General features: G+C 43.0%; 1 protein-coding gene across 2 annotated transcripts in view; it reads left to right on the top strand.

Annotated features, from left to right (window-relative positions):
• The window catches only part of macrod1 (mono-ADP ribosylhydrolase 1), a 136,986-nt gene that overhangs the window by 70,942 nt on the left and 48,416 nt on the right, over window positions 1-17,628 (top strand). For both annotated transcript variants that reach the window (XM_030395996.1, XM_030395995.1), the window contains exon 4: window positions 3,937-3,966. In XM_030395996.1, the coding sequence (XP_030251856.1) occupies window positions 3,937-3,966 (30 nt within the window). The remainder of the gene's footprint in view (window positions 1-3,936; window positions 3,967-17,628) is intronic.

The following is a 17,628-nucleotide window of genomic DNA, read 5'->3' as shown; positions in this document are numbered from 1 at the left end:
TTCATCCACTTTCTGACAGTTGACCCATTCATGAATTCCCACAGAAAGAGCACACTCTACTGCTCTACTATAAACTCAAATAAAACAAAGTAATACCTAGATTTACTTTGTTTAATGTTTAATATACTATTTCCCCGACCGAGTCTCCAGAATAAATGTTGGCAAAGTACAATTTCTGCAACACGACAGATAAATGATTTACGTTTCTTTTGGTTCAATGATCAGTTTTTCTTTCCTCGCAATGATATGCTAATAGCCTGGTTAGGTTTAGGCACAAAAAAAACACTTGGTTATGGTGAAGAAAACATCACGTTTTGGCTGAAGATACCTGCTGTGGTTGCCACAAACATGGCTAGAGAAATCTTAAGTCCTGATAAAAACATGCAATGTTGTGGCAAAAAAAAAAAACACCCCACAGCTGCAGATTGCCCGAATTCTTGTCCAAATATATTTTTTTTGTAACCACAAACGAGGGTAGAAGTTGTCTCCGAGTTGCCTGCAAAATATCCAGTGGTGTGACATTTACAAGTGTCGAAACACAGCCCGCCCGCCTTGTCGCCTGCAGCTCCACCTCCGTCCCCTCAACCTCTACACATGACAGTCAGGTAATAAACATGTCCTGGGATGTGAACACGTCTGCAGTTTGCACAAACGTTTAACTGCCAGCGTTTTCTCCTGGTGACTGGGTTGCTTTCCCTCCTAAAACGGATGCGCTCTTAAAATGCTTTGTTACTTTAGATTTAGCAAAACTGCGCATGTTGAAATCAGCAGCCTCTCTACACATTACTGAAGTCTGATTGGCTCAGACACTTCTCAAGTTTTAATGCCGCCGCCCAATTTAGTAAATAGCTGATTAAGATCTATTTAATAAGAACCTAGGATGGATTTTTCAGATTTAAACGTACAGTGGTGAGTGATTTATAAAAAGCTTGTACCTCCTGCTTCTCACCAGGCTTCACCAGTTCAATCCACCACTGACAAAACTGTGATTACTGTGGTTTTCGGTTCAATTTTCCACGCCGGCGCTGCATCATCTCTCCTTCAGGCGAATATGCCTTTACTTTAAAAAGGAAACATTTCTCCACTCAGGACTTCTTGTACTTAAATGGCCCAGGGCGTGTTAGTCAACACGGACGAATATTAACAAGACCCAGCATGTGATATCACTCGTATGTATTGCCTGCAGCTGATCAGCAGCAGATAAATGGGGGTCTTAAAGGAGACATTTATTTTGTCTGAGCTTCTACATCCGAATGAGCATTATTTCAGTTCACCACAAGAATCTATCAGCCCTTAAACAAGCTGCGTACCTTAAGTCATCTCACACTGTCGCATTAAATAACTGCCTTTTTTTTTTTTTTTTTAAATTCATGCGATATGGAGCTGCACATTGTCAAATTAGAGAGTGGCGAGAGATGTTGCTGAGACGGTATTGGAAATATAGGGAAGGTATAGTGTGTTTTAAGGGCTGGAATTAAGTGGGATCTACCTTTAATGAGGCAGCGGGAGAAGGTGAGTGTGTTTGAGAGGAGAGGATCCTTGGGAGAGAAAAGACTCAAGCAAGCTGTGGGATTTAGTGTCTCTAAAACCAGCTCGCCTGGATACACTATCTGAGTGGGTACCCAATTGGCACGATGCCCACTGGCAGAGAGCAACTAAAACGAGAGACGTCCCCTGTGTCTTCTGACGTAACTTTGCAACGGTCGGAGAGAGATTATGTGCTTATCAGATTTTCCTAACACGGTCACAGCGACCCAAATTGGATCCACGAGCGGGGGAAAGAATTGGAAAACATGATTTTTATGAGTTTTGCGGTCAGGTTAGATTTTTCTGGAAGTGCTGCAGATGCCCCGGGGCTAGCGCTGCTGACTCCACACGTTCATGGATATGCGGGTGAGGGAAAACATGCATATCGCATCAGTCAGAAGCAGCAGCAGCAGCAGCCGCAGCTAGGCCTTTACCACCCTGCCAGCAATTTACACTCTTTAAACATTTGCGGCGACTTAATTCACACGGGGAAGATAATGATTTGGGACACACTGCTAAGCCCTGGCCAGTAATTCTCAACTCTCCTCGCTGGAAATTGAGCTCATGTCGTTGCTGCCACCTTGTTGACATCCCAGGTAGAAAGTTGTTTCATGACTTCTGAGGACAAATTTGGAGGATACTGCCCGCCTGTTTCTTCTCGCAGAGTTGTTTATTTTCCTTTGGACTGTAGCCTCAGCATGAGTTTATTCATTAGCTTCGCAAGCAGTGAAGCTCCGCGTCCTTTTGTGCAATGCTTCTCACTGCTCATCGACGGGACTCGAGGCCTGCTGGTTCTCCTTCTATCCATCTAATCAGGGGCTGAGTTACACCTGCAACGCCAGGTGAATGCAATTAACTCGCCGGGGTTGGCAGGACCGGCAGCACTGTGAGCCCCGAGGACTTGGACTGAAAACCCACTCTCGCTGAGAAATGCTGACTGACACCAATAGCAAATTTGTGTTCTGAAAGGACAAATGAGGAGACAAAATTCTCTTCCCCCCCCCCAGCACGTAAATATAACCCAAAGCCTCGAGTCATTTCAGCGCACTGAAGTTCACCCAATTAGATATAAAACTTGATTAAGTCTGAGGAGATCAGAGTTTACGAAAAAGCACACCCACCCACACACTCGCACACAACAGTGCAGATGTAGAAAGGTTCTGAATCTCAGCTGTTAATAAGTACAGTGATGAGGTGTTGTAATGTTTTTTTAACACGGTGGCGAAAGGTCAGAGCAGCACAGAGCCCAGACTGTGTCGACAACCACAGAACATGGTTTTTACACTGATGAGAGGGAGCAAAATAGAGATTTCCCTGCTGAAAACAAGCAATCAAAGCAAACCAGTGTAACCTTGAACTGCACATCAGTCAGGGTTGCGTTTACCGTTGTTGTTCTTTGAGCTGCAACTAAAACATTTTGATTCTAAATGGATGTGTCGATTATTTATTTGATCAAAAATTGTCTTAGAAATGCTCAGCGGAAGTTCTGAGAGCCCAACGTGAAGCCTTGTTGGTGTCAGATGTTTTATCTGGCCGACAGTCCAAGACCCGGTCCCGGTGCACCCCTCTCCCTCAGCCCTTTGTCTGTGTCAGAGCCTCCAGATGGAGCTTTTTCAGAGGCACGCTTCAGACTAAGTTATAACAGTTGAATTGAACAGTGGACACAAAACTCATTTTACAGAGTGCTCCTTTCACTTGATGTCTTGATTGACAGCGTGATGTTGTGAACATATTATGCGCCTCTGTTCTTTTTGTTAAGAAATGTTTTATGTCAATGAATGGCAAATGGCGTTGCGATGCTACGAGGATTGCCTTAGTAACGCGAGAGACTTCACCGTCGCTGAATATTGGAAAATCTCTTCACATAAAGACGGTTGACTTCAACTGAGGACACCTGAGTAGGACTTGAAGTGTTGTTCCATTTCAGCCATTAATGGGATGAGATGGGGTGGAGCCCGAAACAACAAAAGATATGGAACAGCTAATGGAGAGAAACAGAAAACAGAAAATCGTACTGTACTTGTACTTGTTTTACACAGATTGAATGTAGTGAGAAAGTGCTCTCTGTGCTGCAAACAGGAAGTCAAAACTAATAGAAACGTGTCTTCAGCAGTGGTCAGTGTTTCATTTTGTTTTCAGCTGTGATTTGGGTTGCAACCACCAGTTATTTTTATTATCGATCGACCTGTCGATCATGTGTTCGATTTGCCCGTGTCATGTCCTCTGATGTCTTGTTTTGTGTGCTCAACTGTCCGGAACCCCCAAAGTTGATTTCCAACTAATGTCAAGCAAATCCAGAGAATATTAACCTCTAGACAGTTTGATTATTGACTTGTGTTGCTCCAGCTCTTGCTGTGATGTTTTCAGGCCTTTTCATAAATATTTCCTCTGTCTTTGTTTTTCTTTCAGCCAACAAGAGTCTGCTCGGCGGAGGTGGAGGTAAGTCACAACCTGTCGGGTCTGTCGGTTGCTGCGTGCGTGTGCTTGCCAAGCTACTTGTTGTTGTTAATAGCGAAGCTTTGTGGTGCAAATAGGCCTCCCTGTGCACCAAATAATTTAAAATCTCGTTCTTTTTAATCAGGAGATGCGGCTGGATGTGTCGGCGTGTGTGTACGTGTGAGTGTTTTGTGTCAGTCTGTATTTTTTATTTTTTTTGTTTGTTTGGTAGCAGGTAGCTCTTTGTTGTGGCAGGTGTTCACGGTGCGTTTGCATGTGGCGCCGCGTCTATCTGGATGCCCGTGGTTCTTTGTGTGTGTGTATGTGTGCGTGCGTGCGTGTGTGTGTGCATCCAGGTGCAAAGTCGATAGTTCATAATTTATGGGTGTGAAGTGCTGTGGATATAAACAGTCATTTTTCAGTGTATTGTTGACTCAGTACTTTGCTGCGTGCGTGTGATGTTGGACGTCCATGCTCAATCGATACTCGTAATAAATCTGTACAACTAATGCGGCAGCCGCATTCGCTAAAACATGTACACACACCCACACACACACACACACACACACACACACTCTCTCTCTCTCTGTGTGTGTGTGTGTGGGTTTGTTAATGCTTGCAAATTCGTTTGCTGCGTTTGCCTGTGGTTGTTTTCTTTTTTCATCATTTGGGCAGCTTTAGCCTTTCAGACCTGCTCACTTCCATTTTTACACTTCCAATTTGTATGTGCGCTTGAGTGTGTGTGTGTGTGTGTGTGTGTGCGCCTGTGTCTTTTGCTTCTCAGTCTCCATGGTGACATGTGGCACACCTGTATGTACGTGTGCATCTGCCTGCCCGTCAGTTCGTGCGGTGAATCTGCTCGCCTCCAAAAGTACATTCGCTCGCCTGAAGTCCGCAGCGTCCACACACTCGGGCGGAACGGGCTCCACCCTCGCTGATATACACCAGCTGAGCCTCAAGTCATAAAAATGGCCCCTGCACTCTTGTGTCATGTGGCTTCAAGACAAACACACACACACATACACACACATGCACACCCACTCATACATGCATGCCGTCAAGCACCTCAAGATCTACAGCGTCTTTTGATGTTGTCCTCAAGTCTCTGACGGCTCTATGAGAACAGATGGTTTCTAGAGAGGCCGTTAATGTGTGTATGCGTCAGACCGGGTGCACGCCGACAAAGCGTGTTTTTATGTTGTTCGCTCTGCTTTAGCTATTTAAAATTGTTCATTCTGCTAAATTTAGCCACAACATCTGTTTTTAATTTAAAATTTTTTCCACCAACTTGGCCAGAGGAGGCTTCAAATTCGAACAGCCTCCTCTGTTTCTGTTTTTATCCGCCGCTCGTTCTCGACGTCTCTTTCTTAGTGCATTTATTTCCATCTCTTTCCAGCCTCCTGTCCTTGGGGGGTTTTACTAAGGCAGATAGAGCCTACGGTAGGTTTTAATTAGAGAGAGAGAGGTAAGGGTAGAGACAGGGGGAAGAGTGGAACAAACAAGAGAGATGGGAGGGAGATGAGGGTTAGAGGGAGAAAACAAGTGCGACAAAAAATAGCGATCAAGGTTCGGTAGGTAGCAGACGGACGCGGGAGCGGCGCCGAACAATAACAAACACAGCGTACACCTCCGCTGGTTGAGATCACACTCTGCATTGAATAACCAAGCATTCATTCAGCTTTAGTGAGCTGTTGTTTTTTCCATCAGAGGTGAGGCAACAAAAGGTCTTTACAGTGCTTTACTACTCCGTCTCAAGGGTACCTGGGTAAATGTCATTCAGTTGGATCAAAAGCACACCTGCCGACATTGTTTTCGCACTTCAATCTGGAGGAGTGCTGAGCTCAGGCAGCGCATCAACAACAAACTCAAGGGCAGGAAATTAACCTTTTTTTTTATGTCCACTGGCTGCGCTTGCTCATTTATTCCAAAGCTTATCTGCCATTTCAACGTTTCACTGCTTTGATTGATTTTTCCAAATAGAAAAGACACTCAGATGATGATCAGATGTTCAATCAACTCCGATAGTCACCGCGAGCTTTAGACATGGTAGTTTGATTTTTTTTTTTTTTATTTGAATGAAAGCCATTAAAATTGCCAGAGCCAGGACTCCCACTTTGAAGTTTATATTTGGTTCTTCTTCTAGGTCACCATATGTCAGTGTGTACCTTTGGGATGTGTGATGCATTGAAGTGTTTATTTTCACACAGGTTTGTGACCTGCACACAAATGTCATCAGCATACGGTAAAATGTTAGCAGTCTGTAGGGATGGGAGGCTGAACCTGTTTACCGCATTGAGAAGCCACAACACGCACACCTCAAGGTTGAAAACCTGCAATGTCTTCTTTCATTTGGACCTGATTCACAGACGTTTTCATTACAGTTTAACATGAGAGTATGCGGAGGCCAGAGCTTCCTTGTGTTACTTTGTTAAGGGACAGAAAATGTCCAGTTGAGCTGCTGGTGACAGTTCAGTTTAAAATATCCGTTACAGGACTGTGAGCCTCGTCTCTGACAGTGCTGTCACCGCATGAACGGATCGCCTCATGGCCAGTTTGGACAGGAACACGGCCCTTATTAGCCCTCTCCTCCAACCAGTATCTGCTCAGAGTGTTCGGGTGGCTGTTGTTCAGGGGGTTGAGCCAGCGTCTTGTTATCGGAAGGTCGCTGGTTCAATTCCCCTGGTCTGCATGTGTCCCATGGCAACGCACTGAACGCCAAACTGCCCCTGATGTGCTGGTCGGCACCTTGCATGGCGGCAACTGCCATCAGTGTGTGAATGTATGTATGAATTACTGTGTGGACAAAAGCATCTGCTAAATGCTCTAAAAAAACTGTTTGTATACACATTAAAAAGAGATTGGGGATAATCACTGAGAGAACGCCGCTTAACTTAATTTGTTTTAACCCAAATGAACCGAGAACCAAGCAACAAAAAACAAAATAATGATTTCGGTTGTGAAACACAAGGAGCCCGTGCTGACAGTCACAGTTTCAAGGTCTTGAAACAGAATGTTTTCTTTTAGCTGATATCTGTAAATCTAAAGATGTTCTGTGTTGTAACAGTAGTTAAGCTTGATCTGTGTCTCAAACCGTGCTGTGCGTGGACCTCAGACCTGATTTTCAATCAGACGTGCCACAAACCAGTCGACACACAGTTAAACTGAATTAACGAGAGAATTGAATTGTGATGTATGTATATGTGAGGTTTGACAGGTGTGTCGTTCTCAGACGATATTCCCCCAAATAGCTCTGTTCACATTTTTTTAATTAACATTGAGATGCAGACAACGACGTGCCTTAATGTGCGTATTAGGGGTGTGCCAAAATATCGATACTACGATATATTGCGATATTTCGTCTTGAGGTACGTTATCGATACACTGGTGCCAAATATCGATATTTAAAAATGTAAAAAAAAAAAAAAAAAAAGGAGGACAGCTTTATCTTTATTCAAACATAGGTATACAACCAAATAACATTTTAAAAATGGTTTAAGTAGCTCTGAAACCCACACATATAGATATTTAATGGTAGTTGTAGTCAGTGTGTGTGTTAAGAAGAGGCACTTTGCAATATACTCTTTGTTTACATGGCTGTCATTCATGTGAAATTGATTGACAATGTTTTGTAATTCCTGTGAAATGGATTCAGTGCAGTCAATAAATTCTGAATTTCTTCAGTGACACAGATATCGTGATGTATCATGGGTGAAATTTCTTGCAATATATCGATTATCGCAGAATAGCTGTATCGTGATATTATCGTTATCGTGGGCAAAATATCGTGATAGTATCGTATCGCGAGGTACCTGGTGATACCCAGCCCTAGTGCGTATATAACTGGAGTTAAATCCATGTCATTTTTGTTTCACTTTTCACTAGATTTCTTCATTGACGTGTCTGTTTACATCCTGTCATTCAATGCAGTAGAGAGCCATCGTCACAGACTGTAGGCAGTTTGCAGTGGTTGTTCACTGGGTGTCACTGAAAATGAGTCTTTTTATCAACGTATTGTCTTCACTATTAACAGTCTCTCTAAAGCTCATGCTGACAATCACAGTCCTTTCTACCCATGTGGTATCTCTGTAGCTACTGCAGCCCCGATTTGCAGCCTGAGCGTATAGCCAATGTTTCCAACAATGTTTGAACTCAGATTAATCCATAATTAAACATTGAACATTTCTGCATGAGTCATGTCGGACAGATTTTCATCAGCAACGATGGTTGTTTAACAGTAAAGACGACAACTCCCATGATCCCATACCTCCCAACGTCTTCAATCTACTTCTTCTGCTTTTCCATCAGAACCCTCTCAGCACCATCGCAGCAGCACATCTGACGTCATGCTCTCAGCAACCCCTCACCTGCTGTGATGTGCTGTACTCCAATAATGACAACTTATCAAACCGAGACACACAGTTACAAACACAGGCAGCTGGTATCAGAGAGTCTGTTCGTGGTCTGTGGGGACGGAGTACACAGGATGTAGACCAGCCACGAAGACGCTGCCTGTCTATGATTGGTTTAGATGTTTCAAGGCATCCAGACGGAGCACACGACAAAAACGAGCACCGTCCCAATTAAAATTTCATTCACTTGCAATCTTTAATTTGGTGGGGAAAACAGCACAAAATCCTCTCACACTGGAGATTCTCGCAGAGCTTTAAGAAAAAAAAAAAAAAGCCACACTGCTTTTGTGTGCGCGCTGACATCTATAATCAATCCTCCAGCGTGAGGATGGGGTTTGATAGCCTGCTCTGGAAGTCTGCGGGTCCCTGCGTGTCTGCAGCCTCCCTCTCTCCCTGTCTGGATGAGGAGAAAAATGCAGGCGGAGGACAGCCTTGTCTGCCTGCCTCTCAGAACAAGTGAACAAGAGAGCATGAATTGTGAATAAAGGGGGCGAGCGGCAGATTGGTGTTGGGGCGCGGAGATGAGATGAGATGAGAGGCAAAGAGCACTTAGTGTACCCTCTACGTACAGACAGTGCTGTCAGTGTCTCAGCCGCATACATAAATTCACCTGTTTCTCCGCCGTTAGCCGCGGTCTTGTTTGTGAGTTGTGTGTGGATAAGTTAATAGTCACATTTAAGAGGTTGCTCTGCGCTTGTTTTCCTGCATGTTTAAGTTTGTGTGCATATATACAACTGTGTGTGCAGAGGTGTGCATGTGTTTGCGTGCATCCACAGCCAGACCCATCCTAAATGTTGCCTTGGCAACAAGCTGACTGAAGTAAATGAGTGTCCTGGCTCTGCTGAGGGATTGTGGGAAAGCAATATGCCTGCGTTCCGCCCCATTAGTTTGACGGACAGCCTGTTTGGCCTATAAGAGGTCAGCTGGCAAGGGCAGCCGTATTAGTATTCCATAGGAGAGACCTCAGGATTGGTTTTACTCTAATGTCAATCTACCTGCGTATGTGTGTGTGTGTGTGTGTGTGTGTGTTTGTGTGTGTGTTTGTGAGTGTGGGTGGAAGAGGTTCGCAGGAGGTAAGGCTTGTCCTGAAATATAACATTGCAGGCAGGTGTGTGTGTGTGTGTGTGTGTGTGTGTGTGTGTGTGTGCGCCTGTGTTTGTTTGTGTGCCCTGCTGGGGGTTGCAGGCTCCTCGCCAGGTAAGCATATCGCCAATTATCACTTCCCAGTCCCCCCACCTCTCTGGCTCCCTCTCTCCCTCCCTCCCTCCCTTCCTCCCTCCCTCCCTCCCTCCCCCAGAGTCAGTCAATACAGAGCCGGTGAGGGAGACATGATAATACCTAAACTGGTCAGCCGCCTGTTCGTAGCTGGCTGTGTGCTGGTCTAAAGACGCCAAAACAGTCATTTCTACCCCCCTTCGTGCATCCGTCCATCCATTCTCTTCTCTGAGCCCCAGATTAGCATTCATCCCCTCCTCTTTTGTTTTTAGCTCCCCTCTCTCTCTTCACCTACACACCTCTTTTTTTACACTTGATCTCCTTCCAAACCCATTTCTCTTTGTCCAACTGCGCTCTTCAGTCCCCCGTCTCGTCTCCCTCTGTCCCTCCATTGTTTATGGTTTTTTTTGAAATATCTTCCTCCCATCTCTCAATCCCAGGAAGACCAAAATGGTGATGTGATATTTTGTATGGTAATGAAGGCTAAATAATTAATGCCGTTTTTTTTTTAATATGGAAATGAGGTTGACACTTCCTAAAAGATTTCTCTTTTAGTGACTACTAATATAAATTAAATTCATGACTAATTCATCTGTTGATGTGTGTTGGTGGCATTAGGTGTAGCCAATTATGGCTGATTGTTGAGAAGTTCAGGTACCCCATTTGCATGCGACGGAGTCAGCGGAGAATGAACAACAAGTATCCTTTGACACTGCAGTGATGCTAATTTGGTTAGGGCTTCCCCTGTCTCCGCTGCCTAAATGAGGGATACATCAATAATGATGCACTGTCCTGTATATTGAGCTAATATGGGTTTGAATGCATTATCCCCAAAGAGACGTTGATTTGCAGCGAAGGCATATTAGACACATTAAACTTTTTTTATAAAGTCAGGATTCAAGTTTTGTGTGAAATCACTCCCATTTTATTTGTGGTGAGTGCTAAATTATTGCATTAAATACTGAATGAGTGAATGAGGACGTGCTCTCAGTCACAGTCTGCAGTAGCTGTTCCTCGAGGCTGTACCTTGGCATAGCATTTCTATGATAATAGGCGGATTTTTAAAAGATAAGTTCACCCAAAAATGAAGATTCAGTGATTATCTGCTCCTCCTCCTGCCCTTGGAAAGTCAGGTGAAGTTCCGCAGTCCATAAAACATTTCTGGAGCTTTGCAGCAAAACACCTTTGCAGCATTCTACGGAGCAACTGAAGTGTATGGGTAAAATTAACAACAGAGAAAAAAAGTCTCCGGAAGCCTCCGAGATCCCACATAGATTTAAAAAGATCTTATTTACACCCTTTTTTTAAGCCAGAATCTTCACTGTAGCTACTTAAAGCTAAAAGCGCACATCTCATCTGAAGTGGACGCATAAGCTTGACTGCGTGTCAAGTGTGTGAATAATGTCTTTTCAAATCAATTCGGGATCTCAGAGGTCCCGGAGACTTGGATTAGTCCGGAGGAGCTGTATGGAGCCATTTTATGTTTCGTCCTCATCTTCTTCCGTTGTTCAGGACAATGCCACAACACAGTTTTGCTATGGAGCTTCAGAAAAATGTTGTGGACTCTGAAAACAGCACGAAGATAATATGTTGAATGTTTTACCTCATCACCTCATTGACTTTTGTAAAAACAGTACGTGCTTGCACGACGTACACCTGACAGGAATGTCATTCGTTTTGCAGGTATTTTCTTCATTAAGTATTCATTAAGTTCATAACTCATGTTAGAGGTTGCTTGTTCCACTAGCCGCCGTCCTGCCATCTGAGAAGTATCGGTTTCCGAATGCGACTCAACATGGAGGACAGTTAAGGTGGAACGCTCCCAAAGCTTAATTCCATATAAATGCACGGATAATCAGTTGTTTTGTTGTTAGCGAAAAACAATATTGACCTTGAAGTTGAAAAAAGAGACTCATATAAAAAACAATACTAAAATCAAAAGTCGGAAAAAGTCACGTGAGATATCACGTCGCATTGAAGACGGAAGACAGTAGCGGGCCACCTTAACTCTCCTCCAAGTTACGTCGCATTCGCAAATCGAAGGACGACTGGAAGCGGAACAAGCATCTGCTAACGAGTTGTTCAAAAACGTTCTTTTTAGTAAACTCTGTGCACACAATGTTCTCAGTGCTCGTGTTCATGTGTAGAGACCCTGGTGACACTACGAGCAAAGTTTCATGTTGTGTCGAGCCTTCTTAGTGTTTTAAAAATGGATGCTATCGTAAAAGTCAACTGAAAATGAGTTTGACCCGAAAACGAAAATACAGTAAATCTTAAAAGTGCCTCTTTCGTCATAATTATGCTTTTACACAAAGGTTTGACTCATAAACATTCACCGAAAAAAGCCTAGGTTGCATTTTGGTGAGAGGTTTGCTTTAAGACTTAATTTGATTTAATCCTGAATGTGTTCACCAAATTTCCTCGCAATCAATCAAAGAGCATTGTACAACTGAAACCACAAGTGACAGCCTGCTGGTGGCGCTATAGGAAAAGTCAGGGAGTACCCAGAGATCATAGCAATTAATTCTTTGGGGGACCATGAGTTCCTGTGCAAAATTTCATGGCAATTCATCCTGTAGTTGTTGAGTTATTACAGTCTGCGGTGGACTGACCACCCAAAAGACTGATGCTCAATAGAGCCATGCAGCGAGTGTGGCCGAAACCATAAGTCACAGGCACATTAGAGACACAGTCCACAAATGACAAACATCCATCACACGTGTGACATCGCAGGAGCGATTCTTAATGTCTAACATTTTTTTATTACTTTTAAAAACTTAAATATGTCTTGAAGAAAAATTGTTTTTAGTTCATTTTTTGCCGGTCGACCAGATGGACTCAGTTTGTATTATTCTGTAGAAGTAATTTCCATTCCATCTTTCAGTCACAGGCCATCCTTGACTAATAGACCTGTATGTGTGCCTGCGCTGAAGAAGCACTGCCAGTGCAGCCTTACTTCAAACACATCTTTCATTTACAGTTTCCCCTGCATGAATTCTCCCATCTTATTTCTAACTGCATTGAAGTGACAGAACAGTGTCTGAATCTCCTCAGTAGCGTGCAGGGCTCATGCTGGGCTATTACACCAGCTCCCACAGAGTCAGAAGTTACCACTGTCTGAAAGAAAGCTAACACGCTTTTCTTTGGTGAGTGTAGTTAGAGGGACAGCTCTCTATATTAGAGAGGTGGAAGTCAGGGTGAATGAATAGGTAGGAGGATATTTATTAACCCTGCTCAGCTGGCTCAGGCAGGGTCCAGAGGAAGAGGGTCAGAGAGGTTTATTCTGCCTCTTCTCCTCTCATCTCCATTTAACAAGCAGCAGTCTAACTTAAAGATCAGAAAAACAAAGGTGGCTTCAGCTGAATGCGCAAAGCGTGATTCATGTGAAGGTGAATGGGGCTGTGTGTGTAGACAAATGACGTCATTTGCCGCTTAAAGGACAGGATGAATTGTCAGCTTTTAGCGGTTGTTCACCAACTGAAAAGACACAAAGATCACTGCAATAATGTCTCCATGAATATCTGAGACAGTCGTTTCAAGAAGAACATTCATTTCAGCAAGTGCTCTCAGAATTACACGTGATATGATTATGTGACAGAGCCCTCTAGCATCCTGAAGTACATTTATGGTATTTATTGAGCAAGAAAGTAATGTAGGGACAACCTTGCAGGAACAGCTGGGAAATGTAACTTCTGCATTCATCACATGATGTACGCTGGCTCCAAAAGTATTTTTCTCATGCACACTCATTTGAAATTGAAATGATTAATACAATTTTCTAAGCATCGCATAATTGGTGAAATGCTTTTTATCACAAGAATTTGACCCATTCGGTTCAGTAACATTTGGAAAAGTCATTGTATCCTGTTAATGTGTGTTGGAAGCTCAGTCGGTGGAAGTGACACTCACAAACCAGCTGGCTGGAGAAGATCTCTACTGCCCAGTGAGCAATGTTTCACGGGTTGACTGTGGAGCCATCTATGATCACATTATGTTCTCTGAACATCAGACTTTAACACCGCAGACAACAACAAGTTTGTATCTTGTTTTCAAACCAAACTCAATACTGATTTTTTTTTTTTTTTTTTAAGTCCAATTTGTAAGATTGTCGAGTCTCATTTCCAAGTCGTCAAATACACTTAGGGTTGACGGCCTGACTGACCTACCGACCCAAAGTGTCAGTATTTGATGAGTTGGAAATGAGGCTCAACAATCAGTTTTTTTTTTTAAATTGCACCTTTTAGCATGTCCATGATTGTTCCTGCAGCTTATCTACGTGTTGATTAATCCTCACCATGATGATGAAGTGTCCCCTAACCTCACAAGGCTACAGCAGTGGGGTTGTCACATCATAACACAGACTTATTTTCCAACTTTGATTTTTAAGCTTTATTGGAAGGCACAGACCAAAGACATTGAAATTGAGGCACACTTTGATCTCTTAAGCATATACACTCTGTCTTCCCTTTGTGGTTTCAAGCAGGAAAGAAAGCAGCATAATAGCGTTGCATCTTTTCTTGGTGGTGGTGAAGCGACAGCATTGATCGTGTAATAGAGGGGGGAATGGACACTGTTCCCACAGCGTACATTCATATTTTTCTCCTGCTACTATGATCATAACGACTCACATCCTAATGTTATCCTCTGCAAAGACATTCACATAAACATGCACAACAAGTGAATACCAATGAACGACAGTAACTTCGAAATTCAAGCCAATAAAAAGTTGAATAAAAAGTACAACACATCATTTTCCTATATGTCCAGGGAGAGAGGGTAACTTTCTCTTTGAATGGGCAGTCTTCAAAGAAACTCATTCGGTCTCTTAAAGAGAGAAAGATGGCTGAAAGCAGACCAGGATCAGGCATGGAGGTGTTCAGAATAGCAGATGCATTCTTCCACCGGCTGCCTATACAGCCAATCTCTTTTCATAGGAATACTGTGCTATCAGGCACAACCAGGGCCGAAACCTGGTCATGGTTGAGATATTTACATCCCAGCCCGAGCAGCCTTACATCCTCCAGCCTGGACACACACACACACACACACACACACACACACACACACACACACACACACACACACACAAACAAACACAGACACAAAGTTTGGTTGAATATAGAATATTAAGCACTCTTGCAAACCCATTGTACCCGTCACTGTTTTTGCAGAACCGCACATGTCAAGTGTTGTTACGTTTCTTAACTGCAATTAAGTATTGTGTTATGACTGACGTTAAATAAAGCCAGCTACAGAAAGTACAGCTGAGGTCAGCTAATGCGTTAAAAGCTTCTAAACAAGGACACGTTACTCAAAAATGGCTTTTAGCTGTATGTGCACACATGTGTATGTGTGTGTGTGTGTGCGTGTGTATGTGCAGACTTCATTGTGTGTGTTCCTCGCCTGTAACTTTAACCACGCTTTACAGTAGAGTTGCGTATGTGTGGGAGCAGAGCATTAGTCAGGTCAAAAAGCACTGCTGTAGCTCAAGGCTATGAAGTCCACTCTTAAAGACTGGGGAGAAAAGGCCAGTTTTTACCATCACACACACACACACACACACACACACACACACACACACACACACACACACACCCCACATGTACACACATTCATGCATCTGTCAAACACGAAGCAAGGAACAAAACAAAAGGTATGGTCGGTTTAGGTTTCAGTTCAATTTCTGTTTCTATTTCTATTCCTTTTTTTCTATATTCTGTTTTGGTGCCTGTTTTCTTATCTCCCCCCCAGACTATTTTTACATCTGCTGCTCTCTCCCTTATTCCCCTCCCTCCCTCCCTCCCTCTTTTTTCCATCTTTCAGCCTTATCACACTTGTTCTCTATTTCAGTGTTGGGCTGCTTCAAAGTTAGTGTGTGTGTGTGTGTGTGTGCGTGTGTGTGTGTGCGCATGTGTCACCTCAAGGACTCTCCACATATACACAAATACTCCGGCACACAGTAGCACTTATGCCTTGACGAGGATAGACACACACACACACACACACACACAGCAGCAGGATTTCGCTTACACACAAACACGCACACACACACAGCGTGAGCATGGTATCTGAACTTGTTTCTGTGCACCCTGAGGAGGTTAGCCAGCGTTTCAGAGCTCCCCTTTCACACCCTTACACTTGTGCTTAGCTCACAGTGCGGCCCAGTTCAACATGGCACAGCGTGACAAGGCACACTACAGCTCAGCACCGCGTGCGATATGCCAACTTAACACAATAACGTTCAGATAACACCAGACCCCTGCCTGGAGCTACTCAGTTTGGCAAAGCACACCGCTGCAACAGCTGGTCTGTATACAGTCAGACCGAGATAAGAGCCACAGGACAACACACTGAGCTGTGACATATGGATGGGTGTGTGAGTACTATTTTCACCAAGCGCTGACAAGTCTCACTGTGCTGTGACAAAACTACTGCTGACAGATGTGTTTTATTCTGGGTTAATTATGAATTGTTTACACCAGACTCCTACATTAGAGATCACATTAGAGTTTTGAGGCATCAAATGCTGAAGGATGCCACTTACTGGCATGCTGGCTGGTGAAAGTCTGACAATAATATTTGAGGTGAAATTATTATTTAATAGATAGCGGTCGGCTGATATTATCGGGCGATATTGGCCTATCACAGGAATGTCAGTGTCCATGTGCTGTGTGTTGCAGCTGATATGACATGTTTTAGGTGTACAGAAAATAATGCAGAGAAATATGCTTGCAGAGATTTATAATTCTGAAATCTCTATCGCATCGATGTCAATGTCTCTGTCACAACTGTTTGCTGACAACATTTAAGGGATCACTCCAAAACTTGCTTGTATATTGGCCGATGTATCAATATTAAAATAACTGTACTCCCTAATATTGGTATTGGTATCAAAGGGGGGGGGGGGGGTTGAAGGGGAGGCAGAGGTTGTGTGTTATGGTCAGAGCGTGGATACCTCTATATGTATATATATGTTATTTTATATCTACTATATGTGCAAAGAACAATGCCTTTTCCCACTCATATACCATGCAGGGTTAAATATTCATTTTATTGCAATCGGTGTGCATTAGTCTCTAAATCTGTTTTTTTACCATGTTGTGTCAATCACTTGTAAAGCACTTTGAATTGCATTTTGATTTGTTTGAAAGGAACTAAATAAATAAAGTTTGATTGATGGATTGATTGATTGAACAGCCAAGCTGTAACCATGAGGATGTGCTTCGCCCCGAAACATCACATGTGGAGATACTAAATGTCCATGGTGGCATTATTTAGTGTGTAGACTCTGTTTTGCAGCGCCGGTTTGACTTCTGATTTTGGATGTGCACTCTGCAACAAACTCTTTACAGGGTAAACATATAAAGTATGTTGTCAGTGGACATTTTGTTGCAGATACTTTAATTTCCTCAGCTGGGCCCTGGTGGCCGAGGGGTTTAAGGCAAAGACCATGAACTGCAACGTCCCTGGAGCCAGGGATCTTTCTCTCTATTTATTCCCTGTTATAACTTTCATATGCAGTTAAGACACAAAATGCTGGAGAAAAAAACTTCATTGATAGTCTTCATTACATTTATTGTAATCAGGAGGGTTTTACATTTCTTTCACAACCTTTATACAATCTTTTTACTTGAATTCTGTTTTGGCACACTTCATTCTTCTTCAGATGTGCAAAAATGTTAATTTATAGAATTCAAATTAAACAAAGATTGTCATCATCTGTCTTTTGACACAAATCACTTTCACTATTATCAAAATAAAAAGTAAAATTTAAAGTTATGGTTACTTCACATAGGGTGAAAGTATGTTTCCTTGATGGAGAATTCTTGAACTTTATGTTTTTGCCTTGAAATCTGTCGTCCCTATTTTATCTTGATTTGTTTCATTTGAGTTAAATGCTGCTTTCTTTCAGTCCAGAGAATCATTGCAATAAATCTGTTGAGATCTGGGTGGTATCGGTGTTGACTCCAGTGAAGGTGTCTGTCTGCAAGGAGAGCAAAGATTGTGACTGTGTGTCTGTAATTGGCACGGCTTTAAAATT

This window comes from Sparus aurata, chromosome 18, assembly GCF_900880675.1.
Source record: "Sparus aurata chromosome 18, fSpaAur1.1, whole genome shotgun sequence".
NCBI classification, from domain to species: domain Eukaryota; kingdom Metazoa; phylum Chordata; class Actinopteri; order Spariformes; family Sparidae; genus Sparus; species Sparus aurata.
Note: the sequence above shows the minus strand (reverse complement) of the source record. Positions and strands in the feature narration are given on the sequence as shown.